At 33.3% G+C, this 21,748-nt stretch overlaps 5 protein-coding genes across 7 annotated transcripts; 4 read left to right on the top strand and 1 right to left on the bottom strand.

Annotated features, from left to right (window-relative positions):
* Nucleotides 1-314: 314 nt before the first annotated feature.
* Nucleotides 315-2,821, top strand: LOC111710176 (immediate early response 3-interacting protein 1-like). The gene is made up of 3 exons (XM_023484232.1): nucleotides 315-823; nucleotides 1,344-1,431; nucleotides 2,712-2,821. The coding sequence occupies exons 1-3, from the start codon at nucleotides 796-798 to the stop codon at nucleotides 2,794-2,796; spliced, it is 201 nt and encodes a 66-aa protein (XP_023340000.1). The 5' UTR covers nucleotides 315-795; the 3' UTR covers nucleotides 2,797-2,821.
* On the top strand, nucleotides 2,722-9,746 carry LOC111710182 (uncharacterized). 2 transcript variants are annotated; one of them, XM_023484240.1, is made up of 10 exons: nucleotides 2,722-2,822; nucleotides 3,192-3,665; nucleotides 4,255-4,380; nucleotides 5,272-5,399; nucleotides 6,017-6,077; nucleotides 6,540-6,614; nucleotides 7,146-7,230; nucleotides 8,153-8,221; nucleotides 8,724-8,802; nucleotides 9,438-9,746. In XM_023484240.1, the coding sequence occupies exons 2-10, from the start codon at nucleotides 3,224-3,226 to the stop codon at nucleotides 9,540-9,542; spliced, it is 1,170 nt and encodes a 389-aa protein (XP_023340008.1). In that variant the 5' UTR covers nucleotides 2,722-2,822; nucleotides 3,192-3,223; the 3' UTR covers nucleotides 9,543-9,746. The 2 variants fall into 2 exon arrangements, with proteins under 2 accessions (XP_023340008.1, XP_023340007.1); XM_023484239.1 differs by having other exon boundaries at nucleotides 8,147-8,221.
* A 9-nt stretch (nucleotides 9,747-9,755) lies between these two features.
* LOC111710185 (pyroglutamyl-peptidase 1-like) lies at nucleotides 9,756-13,310 on the top strand. The gene is given in 5 exon segments (XM_023484242.1): nucleotides 9,756-9,834; nucleotides 10,400-10,626; nucleotides 10,930-11,017; nucleotides 11,586-12,173; nucleotides 12,662-13,310. Coding segments are annotated over 5 exon segments (1,065 nt in total). The 5' UTR covers nucleotides 9,756-9,789; the 3' UTR covers nucleotides 12,779-13,310.
* A 225-nt stretch (nucleotides 13,311-13,535) lies between these two features.
* LOC111710184 (uncharacterized) lies at nucleotides 13,536-16,751 on the top strand. 2 transcript variants are annotated; one of them, XR_002767011.1, is made up of 5 exons: nucleotides 13,536-14,046; nucleotides 14,374-14,408; nucleotides 14,825-14,928; nucleotides 15,270-15,361; nucleotides 16,363-16,751. XR_002767011.1 is itself a non-coding variant. In XM_023484241.1 (4 exons), the coding sequence occupies exons 1-4, from the start codon at nucleotides 13,875-13,877 to the stop codon at nucleotides 16,481-16,483; spliced, it is 432 nt and encodes a 143-aa protein (XP_023340009.1). In that variant the 5' UTR covers nucleotides 13,536-13,874; the 3' UTR covers nucleotides 16,484-16,751. The 2 variants fall into 2 exon arrangements, 1 of the variants encoding a protein (XP_023340009.1); XM_023484241.1 differs by lacking the exon at nucleotides 15,270-15,361.
* A 356-nt stretch (nucleotides 16,752-17,107) lies between these two features.
* On the bottom strand, nucleotides 17,108-21,160 carry LOC111710180 (uncharacterized). The gene is made up of 5 exons (XM_023484237.1): nucleotides 21,108-21,160; nucleotides 19,638-19,710; nucleotides 18,844-18,956; nucleotides 18,308-18,466; nucleotides 17,108-17,652 (listed from the first exon to the last, which is right to left on the bottom strand). Exons 1-5 carry the CDS (start codon nucleotides 21,125-21,127, stop codon nucleotides 17,541-17,543), a joined length of 477 nt encoding a protein of 158 aa, XP_023340005.1. The 5' UTR covers nucleotides 21,128-21,160; the 3' UTR covers nucleotides 17,108-17,540.
* Nucleotides 21,161-21,748: the final 588 nt, after the last annotated feature.

The following is a 21,748-nucleotide window of genomic DNA, read 5'->3' as shown; positions in this document are numbered from 1 at the left end:
TTATTATTTCAATTTAAAACTTAAATATAAAGTTCTTTTATATATCTTTTGCATGAATTCGCTGGATTGTTTAAAATCACATTTTCAATGCACTAAATTTATGATTTAAAAACATAATAACTGCCGGAAGACTCAAATGCTGCGGTATGGAAAATTGCACGATTGTGGCTCATTGCTGCCGGAAGACAAAAAGCTAATATGTGGCATGGAAGGGAAAATGTTGTGGCTTATGGCCGCCTGTCTTCCCCCGCTCTTAGAACTGGGGGTTAATGAGTTCTAATGAGTACAAATAAGTTCAATTCAGTACGATTCAGGTTTAGAATAAGCAATAATGATCAAGCTCATATAAAAACTACTTCTCTTGTACTGTCTGTGTAATCTTTAAATGAAACCAACTTATTCAACACAGTTATCACCATGTCTGCAGGATTGTGTGTTTATAAATATTTTACTGAACCAAGGGTTCAATCTTTGTTAAACTTGTTATTTTGAACTCTGTAAAACATTTTTTTTCATGATACAATAATTCTTAAATCTTGTATCTTTTCCTTAAAAAGATCGGAAGTATGTTTTCTCTGTCTATACCTTGAATTTTCATTATATCCAAAAATGTAGTACCTTGATGTAAAAGAAGCCCTTCACCACCATGTGTAAAAAATTACCGATGTATTATACTGACCCAATTCACATTATTACACAATACGATATATAGATTGTTACTAAATTTTCCTGTTATGCATTTTAATCCTGTCTTGTATCTTAAATTTAATTGTTCGATTTTTTCAGATTTTAAAAATGGCTTTTGGCCTGTATAGTCTGCTCGGTGAGTAAATTATCTATATGTATACTTTGCTTGTCTGTCTGTTTTTTTGTATCCAATAAATTTAAACGGCTGAACCTATCGGGCCCAAATTTTGTGTGGGACTCACATAGGTTAATGGATACAGTGTACAGTGTACAGAATCTAATATATAATTATGCAGAAGTTAGTCTGCTTGTACTAAACGCTATCTATGTACACTGTACAGTGTATAGTGTACAGAATCTAATATATAATTATGTAGAAGCTAGTCTGCTTGTACTGAACGCTATCTATGTACAGTGTACAGAATCTAATATATAATTATGTAGAAGCTAGTATGCTTGTACTGAACACTATCTATGTACAGTGTACAGTGTACAGAATCTAATATAGAATTATGTAGAAGCTAGTCTGCTTGTACTGAACGCTATCGTACAGTGTACAGTGTACAGAGTCTAAAATATAATTATGTAGAAGCTAGTTTGCTTGTACTGAACACTATCTATGTACAGTGTACAGAATCTAATATATAATTATGTAGAAGCTAGTCTGCTTGTACTGAACGCTATCTGTGTATTGCACGAGGAAAGGTTTCTGGCTAAATTTGGTTGGTCTGTTCAGCATAATAGGTAAAATTTAACATATTATTTCATGTAATCCTCCATTTATAGAGTAGCATTTCTGATTCATAACGGTACCATACTTACATTTGTCTGGTTAACGATGACTGAGATATCCTTATTTTTCTTTCTGGAAATTGATTATTTTCTATTTCACTTTAATTGTGTCTTTTGGATTTATGCTGCAGGTACATTGTAAGAAAGTACAAGAATTGAAATTTTTAAAGATTAGAATAACGACGGTATTATCCTCATTTAAAGGTTACCATTGTGAGCCAGATATGCCACCTTTATGCAGGGTGACTTGAAATTATCTTAGGGAACGATTTATAACTTAAAAAACTATCAATGGATTGAAAGTTGATCAGTTTCAAAACCTATGTTATCTCTTTGATTTGATCATATTAATTCTAAATAAAATAATGTACTCAATAGATTTTTGCTGCCAACTTAATCTAAACCAGCTGATGAGAGCGGTCAGCGCAATAATGCAGACAGTAGGGCGATTATTAAAGGGCCATGACAAAATTTAGAATTTTCGGGAAAAAAACCTGGAACGACTTATTAAATAGTGTTGAAGATACGCCGTTATTCTAGCTTAAACAGTTTTTATATCTGTTAATGTCTCTATTGTTTCTGAAGCATGAGATGCGTAATTCACTCTTACCTCAATTCACTCTTACCTCAAATGAAAAAAAAAATCAATTTTTATAAACCAAAATATGGTTTTCTAATTCATTCTGGATTAGACAAGGCTTTTAATGGTACCGTTGTGATTTGGACATGTCACATCATTCAATGGAGGGTCACTTGAAATTAGGATTACAGTACCTCGCGTAAGCCCAGTTTCATAGTCTTGCTACCAGATGTACATTGTACAACCATGGTCACACTTTTGTAGACTTTAGGATGTAGATAAATAGATACGATCGACCCACTGTAACTCGATTAATAAACTGGGCTTGTAATGTAGAGTGAATATCTTATCACATGTTATCACATTTGTCAGTAGTATTTTAAGTTCCAGAAATATTGATTTGTTATCCAATTTACTTATGTGTTCTATGGTTCCAGTGCTTAGGATCCATTTGATTTGGATTTTAATTTATAAGGCCGGTTGAAATTTTAAAAGTTTGAATAAAAAATTATAATTTGTAACAAAATGGAAATCCATCAATTTAACAAACGAAAAAATCCGCGTTTTCTCTTGAACCAGATAAATCCGCGCCATTACTCCACTATTCTGTAGAAGTCCACACTTTACAAGCTCTTTAATCCCAATAATTCTTAAACTCTTTGTCTAGGACTGTTATGCGTATACCTCTGATATTTATCAACGGACTGGTGATTACAAAAAAGCTATTGCTGGGATAGAAATACAACACATTTACACAACTTAGGAATAAAATTCATGCTGAAACTTTGAACAGAAAATTCAAACATTTTTAAAAACAAAATCTTAAAAATGTCGAACTCTTTTCAAAATTCCCCGTTTTCCAAAAATGAAAAAACATATCCCGAAATTTCAATTAACTTTTAAAATAAAAATCAGCTTTAGTTCTTCAAATCCGTTCATGTTTGAGAACGGGAGGGAGTGGCTACTTTTTGTAAGATTATTTAAGATCGATCCCGTTAATTGCTGTACTCTTTCTACGAGCTTCAGATAAATATTGTTGTTTGTTATATAAATGTGCACACATTGCACAAAGAATGTTTATAAAAATTACAACTTGTGATTGTTTTCTGAAACAAAAATGAATTTATTTTAGAAAAGGAAATATTAGTATTAAAAACTAATAAGATGAACTCTACTTCGGTTTCTCTTTTTTTGGACTCCGAATCCAAACCGGACACTATTATGAACAGTTTAAATCTCATAATGATAATACTGGCTCCATACGGGTCCCTGATAGCGCCAACCCTGGCGCTTATAACAATGCTAACCCTTGCATTTCTCGAAATCAAAGTGAAATTAGAATCCCGCGCTCTTCAAATTCTTCTCAATAAAGACTCTCGCGTGAAACGACGAGTGCTTGTGATAAACTTCGCGCAGATATTATTGTTGTTGACCACGGTTCAGCTAGGACTGGTTAGTCCGGAGCTACAGGCTGTATCATTGTATATTCTGGGAGTCAAGTGTATCCAGACCAACCTAGAACTGGTTAAACAAGATGCTGGGGGTCTCCTCTCTACCTGGATATATGTCTTCATGGTCAAATCATCATCAACAGTATGTATCATAGGTAAATATTAGTCATCAAAGTTTAACACTTTTGAAAGCAGTGTTTTGATTCTGTGAATCGGATTTTCCCTATTAAATGTTATGCAAGGTTATAATTTATAAACTATAGTAATCCTAAAGTTAAAAATGTCGTCATTACTATTATATAAATGTAAACATTAAATTATTAAAGATAATTTTGAAAAATTTTCGTCATGTAAATAATACATTTACGAACCATTTTGATTTATTTATTCCATGGTTTTGGTTAATTTTTGGCGCTACCCGGATCCATATCAACGTTTCCTGATACGGATCCGGATCCGAATCCGACCAAATGATACGGATCCGACCGGATCCGGATCCGAAACACTGGTTGAAAGGATAGATTTAACCCGATTCTAATGAGTTTAAGCTAATCTCGTTTAAAGAGAGTAAAGTTGATATGTCATTGGTCAACACTTAGCCAAAAAGATCGGATCTTATCTTGTTAAACCTAAAATCAATTTCCTGAATAAAGAAAAAAGAATATTAAGAATAGAATTGCAAGACATAAGTGATTGATTATTACTCATATTTTGGTTAATTAATAGTTTAATATTGATTTGAAGGTGAAGTTGACAGTATTGTGTTCTACTTGAGCACTCAATTACTCCCTGCCATTCTCTCATCTGTTCTTCTTCTCATCCTACCTCTATCCATCCCTATCCTCCTCTCATTCTTCATCCTTAGTTCAGGTGAATATACTCATCCTACCTCTATCCATCCTTCTACTCATTCTTCATCCTTAGTTTAGGTGAATATTCTCATCCTACCTCTATTCATCCTTCTACTCTCATTCTTCATCCTTGGGTTAGGTGAATATACTCAACATTCTATCTATCCTCCTCTCATTCTTCATCCTTAGTTCAGGTGAATATACTCATCCTTTCTCTATCCATCCTTCTACTCATTCTTCATCCTTAGTTTAGGTGAATATTCTCATCCTACCTCTATTCATCCTTCTACTCTCATTCTTCATCCTTGGGTTAGGTGAATATACTCAACATTCTATCTATCCTCCTCTCATTCTTCATCCTTAGTTCAGGTGAATATACTCATCCTTTCTCTATCCATCCTTCTACTCATTCTTCATCCTTAGTTTAGGTGAATATTCTCATCCTACCTCTATCCATCCCTATCCTACTCTCATTCTTCATCCTTAGTGCAGGTGAATATACTCATCCTTTCTCTATCCATCCCTATCCTCTTCTCATTCTTCATCCTTAGTTTAGGTGAATATTCTCATCCTACCTCTATCCATCCCTATCCTCCTCTCATTCTTCATCCTTAGTTCAGGTGAATATACTCATCCTTCTATCTATCCTCCTCTCATTCTTCATCCTTAGTTCAGGTGAATATACTCCTCTATCCATCCTTCTACTCATTCTTCATCCTTAGTGCAGGTGAATATACTCAGCCTTTATCTATCCATCCTTCTACTCATTCTTCATCCTTAGTAAAAGTTAATAATTAATTAATCATCCATCCTTCTCCTCTCATTCTTAGTCCTTAGTTTAGATCTTCTTATTCTGCTCATCTTGAATATTCAAGTTTTCTGAACATAGATTAATAATATTATTTATTAGTTTGGTTTCTTCTCCGTCTGATTGTCCTGGTTAGAAGAAAGTTTCCGGAAGATTTTGATTTCTTCGTTACCATTGCCATCGCTATCCTAGCCTGGAAAATTATGCAGAAAGAAGTGATGCAGCGACAGGTTTGTTTATTAAAGGGACTGTAGTGACCTTCAATTTAAAAAAAGTCATGTCTTGTTTACCAAAGTACTTTTAAAATCTATTTTTATCCATGATCAGGAATATACTGTTGGACTTCTAGCATTTTAAGTGTTTATTAAACTACTATTGATAAGTTACTTTTATTCTTGAAGCAGAAATGCGCAATCACAGTTCAGGGGGTGCGAGGCCGCTCCATAAACTCTGCAAATCAACATTAGATTGTGTAGGGCATCAAAGGCGTATGGCGGATAAGCTTCCCCTTCCTTGTATCTTGATGATTTTCACGGCATTAACAAACCTGTCTCTTTTTTCCTGGAATCATTTTCTTGAAGTCAAATTGTACTCCACCATAAGTTCTCTTACTTATGTCTAAATCACTGCCCAGGATACATTTAATTCTTATGCGATCCGGATCCTGAATCCGCTCTAAAAAATTAATCCAGATCCAGGTCATGAACATTTCTGATCAAATTTGGTTAACATTTTGCCCCTTGGATCCGGATCCGGAAATCCGTATATTTTTGCGGATCCGGATCCGGCTTCAGAAAGCAAAAATGTTACGGATCCTGGTTTGAATTACCCCCTCCCTGTTTTGCAGGTGAAGGAACTTGTTTGTATGTCCCTGGAGAAGTCAAGACCTCTGTATGCAACTAGCTCTGGTAAGAATACTGTCTGGTCTGCAGCGCTCGGTCTCCTCGTCTGTTCTAACCACACCGTGGGGCCTAAAAATTGTCGTAACCTAATACAGAGGACAAGTTTGTCTGATAATATATGTAAAGATGGGGGGGGGGGTTGTAGAATCCAGAGGCCGAATTTAAAGAATTTGAGCCGCGGCTCAAATATGGTTGGTTCCACTTAAAATTTTATTCAATGTTTCAAGATTCAAGCCGGCGCTCATTTAAAACCGGTTTTTGGCGGATTTGAGACGCGGCTCGAATTCATTAAATTCGGATCCTGGTCCAAGATAAGCCAATCCTATAGATATGCATAAAATACATCTGATAAAACGATTTTTTAAGTAGTTACAAGTTGTGACTGAAATACTCCATGTCTTTTTTTAAAAGCTTATTTTAAACTCGTCTGTCCAAATTTAATTTAATGGGTTTTTTTTCTGAATCCAGGTCTACAGGAGATACGAAGATGGTGTAGTAAACCTCCTCTATTAGGAAACATTGTTCGAATAGGAGATAAATCAGGTTATTTAATCTATCAATCAATCAATCAAACAAAGTATAGATCAATGGAAGTTATATTTTGGATTATTAGTATTAGAAAAGGATCATGAAAGATTCCCAACGTGACTGACTTTATTATTAAATTGGAGATCGTAGAATGTTTTTTTAATTATACGAATAATCATTTGATTTGTCAACAGATTGATTAACTCATTTTTAAATAATTACTTTATATTAAATGAATGGATAAATCAATTAAATATTCATAAAATCAAATGATGAACTGGCGTAAGAATAATATCACTATTAAAGCATTTCCTGGTCATTCAATGTCTTTTTTTTTGCTGTCGCAGTATACTTTTATTAGACTGGCGACGAAACTTCAAATTAAACCTTAGTCTCATAGATATCATCTTTTCCATCTGAAATTTCCGATTCTGTGCTAAAGTGATATCTTTCACAATGTTACCTATAATTTGGAAAAAGTGTGAAAAATCGGACATGCCACTCATAAAATTAAAGATCACTTAAGTGAAGTTACTTATTGTTTAGGATATTTTGGTAGCATCGAGAACTTGACGTTGCCCGAGGATTCCTCCTATCCTGAGATATTTATCAACCTTGCTTTCAACTTCAGGAATAGTCTCATTAAAACTTTAAATTTGTATTTATCAGAAGTAAATATTTCTTTAAAAATCATTTCCCCATTCTCTTTTCTCCTTAAAGATCGTGCCCCCCTCCCCTTGTTAGGAAACATTTTAAAGCTTGGTGGGGAACATGCATAAATTTTCGGGAGCTTAAAGAGGAAAATAATCTTGTTATCTGAAGTCCAATTCTTCAATATTCCCAAATCTTCGAAAAAAATTTCTCCCACCCTTGGATTTGTTACGTTTTTTATTGAAAATAATACCTTTTTTCCAATGAGCCGTGTAAACGATATTTATTCACTTTCTTTTTATTGGATTTCAAAGTTTCTTGCAATTTTTTGTTAAATATCTTGATTTTAAATCCCTTGTCCTATTTGTCTTTTATTTAGTGTGATTGTTTTGAGGGTACTTTGTTGTTGCTGTACTTAGTAAAATAAAGGGTTTTTGCAAGTTTTATTTATTACTAGCTAAAGGGCCTGGCGTTGCCCGTGGAAAAAAGATAGAATTTTGTTTAGCCCATGTCACCCCCAGGCTACCCATGAGTGTCCACAAAAAAAAATTCGATCTATTCGGGAACATTTATATATGAATGTCTTGTTTTATTATATAGACAGCAAAACTAAAATCACGCATGGGCTAAGACACTACGCCGTCAGCACCTTCCTAGCCTTATGATATAAGGTCATGTTTAGCCTAGGTTGGCTTGATAAGCAATCATGGTTCATAACTTTATTGATGTATGATGCCCAGACTAGGCCACATGGGGGCCCCACTGAACATTCTGACATCCATAAATCTCTAAAATCAATTCTCTTTTTCTTAGGAAGGGGAGGGGGGGGGGGGGAATTCCTGAAATAAGATTATAGGAAAAATTTGTCTTGAATATGTATAATGATGAGAACTAAGGATCAGGATGAGTATGATTATATCCTCGCTACAAGTTTATCAAGGCTGTAACCTCACTGTTACTAAACCTCCCAGGTAAAAAATGCAAATATATTGCAAATCCTCCCCCCCCCTATCCCTGTTCGAAAATAACTTAATTGTCGCAGATGTGTTTTTTTAATCACTGATAATGAACATAACATCTAGATGTCAACAATGAAATCCCCCAAAAACTTGATATAATCTTCAATGATGCATATATTAAAAGCTTTAAAGTAACTTTTTCCTTTTTTCTGAACTAAGAAATAGTATAAGAGTTTTGTAGAGAAATCACAAATGAAGTTTTTAAAAACGAAAACATGGATATCTAATATCTATTAAATTCAGACAACGCTTTACCGTTATGAATCGTTTATGCCACTTAACTATCAATGGAGGGTCACTTGAAAGTACATTTATTTTCCCTTCATGAGCAAATTTAAAACCATTTCTCCTATGGCATGGGAGGGGGGCGGGGAGGTATGGCATGGAAGGAGTGGGGAGGTCCCAAAAATTTACATAACCAGCCCACTAAGATGTTTATCAAATTTGTATAAAGGGATGAAAGTGGATACTTAACCTCTGCTCTGTATCGTGTTTATCTTCTTGCAACATGGATTCTACCAACTAATCTACAGGTTTCAAATTTAAACTTACATTGGGTTTAATAACAGTTAGGATCCGGATCAAACAGATTCGCAACGTTTTGGCTTCTTGGATCCGTATCTGAGGGACAACATGATTTAACAAAACCTGCTAAATAAAAATATTTGTACAAAAATCTTAACCGTCATCTAAGGCGAGATCATTAAAACTTTTAACTTTCCCATCTCTACATGGTTTCGTCATAAAAATAAGCGAATAAAAGAAAGAAATTTTCAAAAAATGACATTTGTTAAAAATCCACAAAATTTTTAAGATTCACAACCTGGAACCGCATCTATATGAAATGGATCCTAAGTACTGGTTTATAACCAACTTAACATTAAAATGTTAACAAATTGAAAGAAAAAGGTATTAGCATATAAGAAGTTGTTTTATCTTTATTGTTAACGAACCATAAACAAAATACATATTATTAGCAGTGCATTAAAATTGAGTACAACAATTAGTATAATTCCTGAAAAAATGAAATTTTGTAATTTGACATCTGTTAAGTTTTTATTACAATTATTATATTTTTAACATTTGCTCCTTTTTTTGACCTGTAAATTACCATTTTATCTGATTAGGTCAGTAGCGTTTAATTATCTTGCAATGTAAATGATTTCAGAGCCATCTAGCGGTGTTCGGATTTGACTCCTCTACCCTGGTTCTTCAGACACAGGCCAACTGCTCTCATCTTGTCAAACATCTTCTAGTGGAAAAAATCACCTAATATTGCATGTTTACGTAATGTGTTATTTACGTTATCATGTGTGTTTTGCCATTATCCTTCCCTCTCTAGAACAAACTGTGCTCTAAGTTCTTACATCATTTTAAAATTTGCCGCGTTCTGTATTTGTGTGAAGCTAATATGATGTTGTAATAATTTCATGTAGAATTAATGTGTAATAGAAATAAATTTCCTCCTTTCATGCAATTATATCGTGTTTAAGCAACGACGATGTTGTTCAGATTTAAAAATGAAAATAGTTTTGACTGGATTCGGCCCTTTTGGGGAGCACAAGGTAAAGACAGTAAGGATAGGGGATCACAAGTATATTTTCAGGGGTTAATATTATAAAACATTTAATGTCATTTTAAAAGTTGGCAGTTTTCAACAAAAATAGGCTCTTAGGGCGCTTCGTGCCCAACTTCTAATTTAATTGTTTTGAGCATCTTCTATAATTGGACGATATACAACAATAACAAAAAAGTTAAAGGATTTTTTAATACTTATTCGAGTTTCTATCACATCTTCAATATTTGACAAAAACCGATAACTTTTGAACTGTTTTTTTTTCGAGACAGAAAAGCTAAGTAAATATATTGAAGTTAAGCAGTATTTTTCTAACTTTAACCATAGAATAATTGATTTTTAATGCTGAATTTAGTAGGGGGCTGGAATTAAAAGTTGTATTTTTAAAAATTGTTAAAATCGTCCTTTATCTCTTTTATATATATGAAATAATTGACAAGTTTCAACACCTTTTGCTTGATTTTGAGTTTGAAACCATTGAATGATTAGAATGATGTAAATTGTTTACTCATTTTCTCCTTGGATTATAGACATTTTCATGACCTGTACCGTAGGAGAATGCGAGCTGGGTTGCTGTACGCGGAGTACCAGAACATTGGTCTAAACTGTACAGCGATTTAGCAGATGTGATTATTGAAGAAATCCCTGTAGAATACAAGTATGTACAGGAGAATGTACCGTACAAGTGGCCCGAGGCGGATTTCGTTGTACATGTTGGGGTTAGCAGTGCCGCAAATGATATCACAATTGAAGAATGCGCGAAAAACTGTGGTTACACCAGGAATGCTTGAACACATTAGACATTACATTTTATCTTGGTTATTTGGTGAATTAATCTCTAGACCCTAAGGGATATAATAACAATATCCGCAAAAAGTCTTAAAATTAATCCATAAATTATTTATATCAATTTTATCCTCATTTATACCACCTAAGCTGTTGGTAAGAATATGTTTATCGTTTAAGCTATATATAAAAAATGCATCTTGATTTTTTGTTCTGGCTTATTTTTTTTACTTTTTAAGTAAATGTATTTTTAGGATTTAGAAACCTAATAAAAGTGCGATGAAGTTTGATGGTGTAGAGAAGATGTGACCCTGTGTTGTCCCCATGAGGGTGTGTGTGTACTAGGGGGGGAGCAGACCCTGACAACCTGTCTAGATGTCAATAAGGGAATCAAACATAAACTTAAAATACAAAATAGAATCAAGAATTTTGTCCAGAGAGCTAACACTTTTTTGGTGAATAATCATTTTCTCACTTCTCCAGGGAGGGATTAGCCCCTATAGCCCCCCCCCCCCGTAATATACGGGGGAACTTTGTTGCAAATAATAGGATTTCACTGCAGTTCCATGGAGAGCAAGAAGTGCTACATTGTGTAAAATTAAAGAAGATTAAAATGGTCTCTTTGATCTTTAATAGCTAATTTAACACCATGTTTACAAGCTTTTAAAAATGTCGCTTATCATTCTGAAATCGGAAAACATTGTCAGAATAGTTCTAGAACAATTTTGCTTTTATCAATTAAATAAAAAATTTGATAAGTACTTCTGATTAGGGTTAAGGTTCAAATAAAAGAATTATCGGAAGAAATTTATCAAAAAAGTGCGAAATCGTACCAGTAGATGTCAAACCCTTTTCCCTTGCTTATCATTTTTTTTCAGTAGGATGGTGGTTTTTCAATCATTAACCCCCCCTGCAGAATACTAGAAAAATAAAGTTTATGATGGATTTGCGCAGCTGAGCTTAGAGTTGAATTCTGCAGGTAGGTCAGCTAGTAATTCTATATCCTGGAGTACATCTCAAGAGTTGAACTCTACAGGTAGTTCAGCTAGTAATTCTATATCCTGGAGTACATCTCAAGAGTTGAACTCTACAGGTAGTTCAGCTAGTAATACTATATCCTGGAGTACATCTCAAGAGTAGAACTCTACAGGTAGTTCAGCTAGTAATTTTATATCCTGGAGTACATCTCAAGAGTTGAACTCTACAGGTAGTTCAGCTAGTAATTCTTTATCCTGGAGTACATCTAAAGAGTTGAACTCTAAAGCTAGTTCAGCTAGTAATACTATATCCTGGAGTACATCTCAAGAGTTGAACTATACAGCTAGTTCAGCTAGTAATACTATATCCTGGAGTACATCTCAAGAGTTGAACTCTACAGGTAGTTCAGCTAGTAATTCTATATCCTGGAGTACATCTCAAGATGCTGGAAACTATCTCTGTGAGTTTATTTACTACTCTTCTCTACACGCAAACGAGGGACGGAGTTTATTCGTTCATGTTCCACCTCTGGATAAACCATTCTCCGGGGACCAGCTGTCACAGGAATACAAAAATTTAGAACAGAATAATTTTTTTATAAATGTAATTTCAACTTTATCTTTTTAGAAAAAAATAGTTCTTTTGGGACATTATTAGCAAAAAGTTTCATTTCATACTTTTGGGTCATGTTTTGGAATATATACTTCTATTTGAATATTTTACAAAAATAGTTCCAATGGAATTTTATTTAGAAAAATAGTTCTATATTGGGTAGTTTTTGGAAGAAATGGTTACACTTTTTTATATAAATATATGAAACAGCTTCGTTTGGATATTTTTAGAAAAAAAAATAGTTGCATCGGGATATATTAACAGCGAAGAGGGACAACTGTCCTTTCAAGAACTGTTCATTTTAAAATAAACAACGAACTTCTAATCTGTAGCAGACAAATCATTCTATGGTTTATTGGTTTCCTTCTAGCCAGTTTATTGGGACACCCTGTAGCTAAAATTAAAGTAAACTTTTCTAAAATTTATTTGTTAATTATCAGGCTTTGTGCGAGCTTCTGGTGCGTATAGTGAAACTTAATTATCAGGCTTTGCGCGAGCTTCTGGCGAGTAAAGGGAAACCTACGGAACAAGAGAAAGAAAAGCAAATCAAGGATTAAAAGTACATCAAATTATAAATAAAGAGATCTGTGGTGCATTATAAAATGTGACAAAAGTATGGCTGATTGTATAATTTTTGAAATTTGAATTTGATTTTCAATTATTAATTATGTTGTCAATCTTTGTATTCACTATGCATTTAAATTATGATAAAAAATTTTTTTTTTAAATTCAATGAAAAATTCTTTAATTCTGCGTCTGAATTACAGGGTTGCCCACGAAGGATGAGAATGTAAAGACGAATTGAAACTCATGAAGATGCAAAGTTTAAATTTAGTCTTCTGCCTTGAATGTGGTCTTTAAATGGCTTATTTAATAATTTCGCAAACACAGAAAGAAGCAGGGAAAAATTCCGTACAGTTGTCTCTGAAGTCTCATCCTTTGTGGGTAACCCTGTATAGTGTATATATATTTTAATAAGCTAATAACATATGAACGTATGGTTTTTATTTTTGCATATTATAATATCTGAAGTTCATTGTGATATTAGTTAGCCTGAAAAATCTATTAAAAACGTTTATTTATTTTAGATGTAAAAAAATGTCTTTGCCTGGTGTAACGATTAAAGGCGACAAAGATAATATTCCTGAACCTTAAACTTCGGCCGGAAATGTTAAAAATAAAGTAGACATTATAAATTCGCGGCCGGCATTTGATGTGGTCCCGGTGATCAAGAAAGATGGTGAAGAAGATGAAGTAAAGTTTAAAAAGCTCAAATTATCTCTCAGAAAATATCGACTTCAAGACCAGGTATTTTATTGCATAAAACAATGATGACAGGACCTGTGAACTTTATTTAAGGAGCTATCTCCAAAGAGAATAGATTATACATAGAGTGGAATTTAAACAATTCCTTCGTCAGTCCCTTTCAGCCTAAAAGCGAGTTTAAAGTGTACAATTCATGTAAATATTTACAAATTATACGCAGTATATCACACTAATTTTTCTGTGAGATAATTTGAGTTTTTTAAACTTTACTTCTTCTTCACCATCTTTCTTGATCACCTGAACCACATGAACTGTATGATCATTACGATAAGGATGACCATGACAATGATCATGACACCATGACCATTGACCATGACATCATGACCAATGACGTTAGTGCTAATGCAGGAGGATAAAACTGAGGTTAGGCTACGAAATAAAGCGTGTAAACTCCTGGATAGACCTGCTCCGGCTCCGTACTTGAACCTGCTCCGTGAGGGTTATGAATTACGTATTGGCTTCGGGTCAACTCAAACCTTCAAGAGGAAACTGTCAAAAGGTTAGATTTTTATCAACAACAACAATTCCTTTCCTTTTCACATCCTTTAATACTTTCTTTCCTTTCATTTCTCCATCTGTTCTTTTTTTCATCCTTTCGACCATCATTTCATACATTTATCCTTTTGTTTGTTTCATGTTCATTCTTCTTTTCTTTATCCAATCGTAGACTTCCCGTTACCAGCAAGTTGTGTAATGAAAATTATTCCTTCCGAACATTTTTTACTAAAGTAGGAAGTAAGCAGGAATTATAATTATAAGAATTATAATTATCCTTCGTGTCAAATAAAACTATATTTTTATTATTTTTATTAGTTTACTATTTAAGGTTTTGTCTGTACTCTAAGCTGGAAGGGCATGAAGGTTTGTGTTAATGCATCAGATTTTAGCCAGACAGAAAAACCATAATTCCACTTATTTTTATCAGAATTTTTTTCTTTTTATAATTTTTTATATTTGCATAATACCTTGTGCTTTCATCATTTGATTGATGAGTGAGAAAATGTAATTAGCTTGTTTTAAAAAGGGTTAAATCTTTTGGTTGGGATAGCGCTAAGCCACATCGGCTGAATTAGATTTCCACAACGTAAACTTCAGTTGAATGATTAAAGTCATATTGCGGGGATAAACGAGAAGTTCACCAAGAGAAAATTAAGAAATGATTTAAAGAAAGGTTTGGCTAACTGTCAGGGGAGGAGATTCGATAAAACACGTATAAAATTCAAAAGTTTTGGTCTGAAAAATGTATAAAATAATTCTGCATTGAATGCATCTGACTGGTGTATGGTGCAGTGAGCAGGATAGCTTCAGAGTCAGATGATCTGATGGTAAAGATCTGGGATTTGTATCCTTTCCTACATGATACAGGGAGAACGTTTTTCAGGTAAACTTTCCATTTTTTTCATTCATTCATTCATATTTTCTCATATCCATCCTTTCGTTTTTAATTTGATTTATCCATCTTTTTGTTCTTACTTTCTTTTATCTATTCTTTTAGTCTTACTTTCTTTTATCCATTTTTTATGGTTTGCACGGTTGCTGTCTTTTATGTTACTTGACTATTCTAAATCAAAACTTGAGTCTAACGGTCGTCTTCCCATTTAAATAGGAAGACGACATAAAACACAACTACTTTATAGCTACTTCATAGTATATATCCAATTTATAGCTACTTTACAGTATATATCCAATTTATAGCTTCTTTATAGTATATATCCAATTTAGTCTAAGTTTGTGAGCGGAGATTTACTGATAGCTTCATGCAGCCGAGACGGTCCGGTTAGGCTGACTCAGCTCTGCCCGGCTGGTTAACTCAGGTGACACTTCAAATCACGTTGTTAGTCTCTTTAAGGAAACTAAAAGCGTAATTTCAAATCACCCCCGTGCTAAAAAGGGCAATGCCCGTTTCCCAACGGATCCCTGGAAACCATTATTTGATCAAAAGTTTGAAAAATACAGTTGTTTTTTTTAGTTTTGATTTTGAGTTACTTTATGTTTTTCTGCAGTAGAAATGCGCGGGCAATTGCAGAGAAGCCACAGTTAAAAATAATTAGTTTTCAAAAGGGTTTGTTGGGAGATGTCCTATTTGATGTAGGGGGGGGGCTGCCTTTATAATAATTTTTGGTTCAAATCTTCAAAATTTTAGCTGCACGCCTAAGTAGTGATCGAGATTCCTAAAATAAAATAAAATTGAATTTAAATGACCTCTAATGACCTCTAATGACCTCCACAAATAGAAAATATTTCAACTATGTCTTTATGCAGGAGCAGCAAAAAATCCAGTGTCTGACCTTCTAATGACCTCTTACGACATCTAATGATCTAAATGACCTCCATAATGAAAATTTTTAACTATGGCTATATGCATATCAAACGAAAGCAAGGAACCCAGGGAATACAGGAGCAGCAACGAATCCAGTGTTTAACCCTTTAATGACCTCTTACCACCTTTATTGACCTAAAATGATCTTTAAAATGAAATGTTTTAACTATGGCTATATGCATATCAAACGAACACTAATAACCCAGGGAATACATTAGCAGCAACGAATCCAGAAGGTCAAACACTGGATTCGTTGCTGCTCCTGTATTCCTGGGGTTCCTAGCTTTTAATTGATGTGCATAAATCCATAGTTAAAATATTTTTATTTTTGGAGGTCATTCAGGTCATTAGAAGGCCAAACAATGGATTTGTTGCTGCTACTGTATTCCCTGGGTTCATAGCTTTCGATTTTTTTTTGTAAAAATGGCCTTACGCTCAACATTAAAAAAATTTTGATTAATTTTTTTTCAAAGTTCTCCAAATATTTATTCGCAGGTATGTCATTCGGCCCTCAAGCTTGGTTCCAAAATCGACCAACCCTACTATTGGCGGTGTTCAAGATTTAACTGGAGTTGAGTGCTACTATTCTCCATCTATTCAACATTACCTCCAGTGAAAATGAATTCCCACCAGAGTGGTCTCCAGTGGAGTCAAAATCTTACTACGAACTTCCATGAATCTTGAACTAAGTCTCTTCACACGATAAAAGATTTTACGCAAATGTTATACAAATCAAAAAGACGCTTCTTTCATTGGATAGAGCTTGAAGATTTAATCAATGGGTGTTTTCCAATTCGACCAATGAGAGCTTGAGAAATCCTCAAAATAAAATATTCACAAAGTTATTCAGTATTACTTTCAAAACTATTAATTGTTAAGCAGCTGTAGCTCATTTTACTAAGTTGTTAATTTTTGAAATGGCAAATTTTCTTCCAAAGGTTTTTATTCTCCTGAAAGCAAAGTCTATTCAAATTGAAAAATGTTAAATTTATAATAAATAGCTATTATGTCATATATGTCATATATGTCATTCATTTGTCATTTTCACGAGTCATCCTTATCTTGTTGAAATTGACATTTATGAAGAAAATAAAAAGAAAATCAGATTACAACAAAAATTTTAAAATTTTCACAAATAAATATTTATTTTTAAAGAAATTTGATAATCGTGTATTGTATTTCAAAATTTACAAATAAATTTTATTTATTTTTAACAAAATTTACTTCTTGTACAGGGTTTTGAGCAGAGTTATTTATTTTTTTGTTTGTAAATTTTATTATTACTTATATATTTATTTCTACAATGTAATAATTTAGAATCCTGAGTTTTTGAGCGGAAAATGTAAAATTTTGTATGCTGACTTTTACAAATGTACACAGAACAGTACACATCTAGTAGCCTGTTATGTACGCTGTACATCAAGTAGCCTGTTATGTACACAGTACATTAAGTAGCCTGTAATGTACAGTTTTGTCCTACGGACAGCAACTGAGATTACCCGCTACTTTACTGTACACTGTACAGTGTTCAGCAACTAAGACAATCCATTGTTGTACAGTGTACTGCTACTACTCCCAATGTACTGCAAATGAGATCAGCCCTTTACTGTACAGTGTACTGCTATTTTTCCAAATGTTTACTTCAACTTAGATGACTGTACAGTATACAGCTATTATTCCCACTGTACAGCAACTGAAATGACCCTGGCGTGTTGCGCCACTATGCCGGTTAACCAGATCTCGCCTGGGGTCAGCAGAGGAACCTCACCAGCTGCCACAAGGAGTCTAAACATAATTTCCTGAATAATTTCTTAAAGGGACTTTTAACTTAATTTTTGATAGATTTTTTATTTAAAAGTTCCATGCCTAGGTCCAATGGTAATCTTTAACTCTTTGTATAAGCCTAAATTATGATCTTATTTTGATTTTATAATCTCACGCTCTCAAGCTAAAATCAATGAGAATTTTGCTTATTACTTCTTAAAAACCAAAGATAACAAAAATGTACATGTATAGGGCTACAGAAAAGAATAAGTGAGTTAGGACGGTAACCCAAGGCGTTGCGACACTAAGTCCACTAGATGTCTTGAAAACTGATAATACAGTTTATAAGCAGGCTGAATCTATGTGCCCGAGTTCCCTACTGATAATTCTAACCATAAATTTTACCAGGCTGCTAGATTAAAAAATCAAATTTTAAGAATCCAAGGGTTACAGGGTAACAAGAAGATATCGATTTGAAAATTAGAATGAAGTGTTATACATAGTAAGTGTAATCGTAGTTAAAAGTTTATAAAAAATTTAATTTTTCCATTTTGTTCATGGAAAGGTTCTTGAATTANAGGCACCATAGGAGGGTCAGACGAATACCTTGGTATAGTATCAGATGTTAGTATTCTCATATTCCCAGCTAGGAAGGAAGGTAGGGTTAGACGAATACCTTGGTATAGTATCAGATGTTAGTATTCTCATATTCCCAGCTAGGAAGGAAGGTAAGGTTGACCAGGACCAGGAGTAAGGATGAGGTTTAGGCAGAGATACTTTTCTTCTCAATGTTCCGTAGATACGGTTACAAGCATACTTCTCTTTTTCAAATAATCTAAACAAATTGGTCTAGTGATCTTAAGTCACAAACTCTAAAAAGGACTGTCGGCGTGGTTTAAAGTGATTCTCCAATATTACGAGACATGTCAGATGAACAAAAGTACCCTTTAAATTTTCAATATTTCAGCTTTAAAAAGATCAACTGTCAATTTAATTCCTTGCCTCTGCTTTAAAAATTCGGAACTTGTTCTGTGAAGGAGATCCGCTCTCGAAAACTATCAATTTTCAGATAGAAAAAAATATTTTATCATGTTCACTCAGGACCAGGTTGAGAATCAATCTGCATCGACAGTCGATCCGATTGTGTTTTTAAAATGTTGGCATGATGAACAGAAATTAATAAGATTTCTCATCGAGAAATTAATATTCTACCTCGCTAGTTGCGTTGTATGGATCTGAACCTGCTCTGAAGCTAGAACAAGATATTTTGGTAGAAATCTGTCCTCCTGACCTTCTCTCCACAACCAGCTCAGTAATCTGATCTCCTGACAATACAAGAAAATACTAGTCGGTTTGCTTTTGCTTCGTTATTGCAGAGTTCCACAAAATTCTGAACTTTTACGAAATTCCAAATTGTTTTCTAATTATTTGCTTTTCTTACACACTGAGAGAAAATATATGTAGACAACTTTAACAGATAACGGTTTGGAAACTTTGGAAGTTTGAAGAAAAAGTATTTTTTTTTAAAGATTAACAATCCTTGTAGTAAAGCTATCTAAGTTCTCTCGAAAGCTATTAAAATATAAGATTGGCACTTTTGATAATCTGTTATTTTTACTTCTGGGGGGCTGCAGAGGCCGAAGTCAACAAGAGGAAATCTAAATAATTCCTGAGCTACAGATGATTGTTGAGCGATATGCTTTCCAGATTCCAAGAAATACTTTCGAACATTTATTTAAAAAATCTATTTGTATATATAATGTTCCTTTTATGTTTTAGTAAATTTACAAACGTGCTAATCACATCTTTCATTAGCTTCTCAGAGAACTTAGATGGAGTTATTAGCGTTTGAAAATTAACATAAAAAACCTGTACAATTGGACACCTAGCTGCAGTATTACATCTAACACTAATTCAGACTGTGTACTTGGTAAATGTCACCTTTAAATTCAATGTTAAGTGGGACACCCTGTTTTGTATATATATATATATACTAAGTGCAGTACCTGTAGCTGTATAAAATGCTCTTCTTTTTCTTGAATATCTGTTTGTAAAATATCCCTGTATATTCTTTCCTCACTAAAATTAAAGATATTTATCTCAATTCTTTAAAAACTCAAACATCTTGCTCAATTGTATTCGAGAAAAAAAACCTTCAGTGTTAGCCAGAAAAATCGGAAATGGGAAGACGACTTTTAGAATTCAACTATATAAAGCCAAGTGACCTTAAGGCACATAAATAGTGATTTAATAAGTGTTATAGTAAAATTGTTTGTTTTGAAACAACATCACATACACTAAATTATTGCTATATTGTCATCTTCCTTTTACATTGTTGTCTTGTTTACACTGTAAGAACTTGTTAATTTTTTAAAACAAAAAATGGCCGACCGTAAAATTTTGTGTCGCAAACTACTTAAAAATTACAATCTTCAATAGTTTAGTAAGTATACAGGGGTATCAGTCTTAACCCAGGGGTATGGCCCAGAATGAGCTGATTAGCTTGTAATGATTACAATTGGTTTAAAGCAGTGTTAAGGATCCGGATCCGCAACATTTTGGCTTCCTGCAAAAAAAAATCTTTTGCTCTCAAAAATCTTAACTGTTGAAAAATTGATAAATTGATAAATAAAAAATTCCCCTCTCTCTGAATGGTTCATCAAGTTTTAACATAAAAAAACGAAACCAATAAGAGAAATAATTTTTAAAAAATCAGTAAATCTTAAAGAAATTCATCTTTTTCCAGGATGTGATCCGAAATTTCGCATTTTTTCGCGAAAATAAATGAAGCGAAATTTTTTTTTTGAGAAAATGCAAAATACGAAAATTTCGCGAAACCCATGAATTAAAGCTGCAACTATTAATTGCTCAAAAGAACTTGTGGAATTCTCTGCTCTGATAACTCAATATTTGAAGTTTAATGTTATATTAATAAGTTCTTCTCCTTTACTTTAATACATGTTTGATGAATAGAATTTGATTTCATTAGCTATTAATTTAAGTTTCCGAATTATTTTGGTTCTTCCTGTAGTAGACTTTAATTAGTGTTTTAAGAAAAAGATCTTAACGGTCGAGAAAGTATTTTCAAGCAAATCTATGAATTGTCTGATGTTTCATAGTCGTTCTTAAATCTATATTTATATTTTGTGTTAATCCATCAATCCATTAATCCCTATTTGAAAATAAGTCTTGTATTCTCAAAATTTAGTCTTTTTTGATGAATTTTCAAAACTTTTTCGCTAAAATTTTGCATTTGTTATAAAAAAAAACGCATTTTTTTGTGAAAAAAAATTTCGCGAAACGATTTTTTCTTTTCGATTGAAACCCTCCGATTCAACTTAGAATTTTAAACCGGACAAGAACATTACCGTGGTTCTACTATGTTCGCTAATCAAAATTTGAACCAAACCGGTCAAGGGGTTCATAAGTTATGATCGGACATACATGCAAACAGAGATTAGTAATTATATGTTGACCTGCGTATTTTGAGGTTCATGCTTTCCTCTGGGAAGAAAGGGAGAAGGAACAAAACGCTAAATCCAAATCAAATTAAACCAAAACTACGATAGAACTTACTTTTTTGAATATTTGCTCTTTACCCATTTTAGACCACGGAGTTAGATCTCTATAAAATTTCCTCTATAAATTTTTTTTTTTCTATGAAATACTGTTTAGGTTTTTGACAAGCCTTTTGAGGCACCATAGGCTATAGCAGTTATAGCGTTATGGCGAAATATCGTTGTGAGAGAGCAAATGACGTATTAACGAAGGCAGGTTAAATTAAATGTCGTTGCGCCGAAAATTTTTTTATCAGATTAATTAAAAGGATTATTTAGCTTTGAAAACTGTGAAATCTATAAACAATCAAGATTTCAAAACAAACTGAATTTTATTCATCATTGTTTGTTATGTGAGATGTGAGATGAGTTTTCCTTTCTCAATTCAGAATACGATCAGTCTGAAGGTTTAGTAAATACAGGGTGTCCCACGAGTGACGAAACTTGACAGTTGGTGAATAGTTTAAAATATCTTCTTTCATAATTTAATAAGTTGTTTGATACTAAAGATACTAATAACATTTTTTATATGACAGTTATATTTTAGTAAAATGGATTTC

The sequence above is a fragment of the Eurytemora carolleeae genome, unplaced genomic scaffold, assembly GCF_000591075.1.
Source record: "Eurytemora carolleeae unplaced genomic scaffold, Eaff_2.0 scaffold1037, whole genome shotgun sequence".
Lineage (NCBI taxonomy): Eukaryota > Metazoa > Arthropoda > Copepoda > Calanoida > Temoridae > Eurytemora > Eurytemora carolleeae.
Note: the sequence above shows the minus strand (reverse complement) of the source record. Positions and strands in the feature narration are given on the sequence as shown.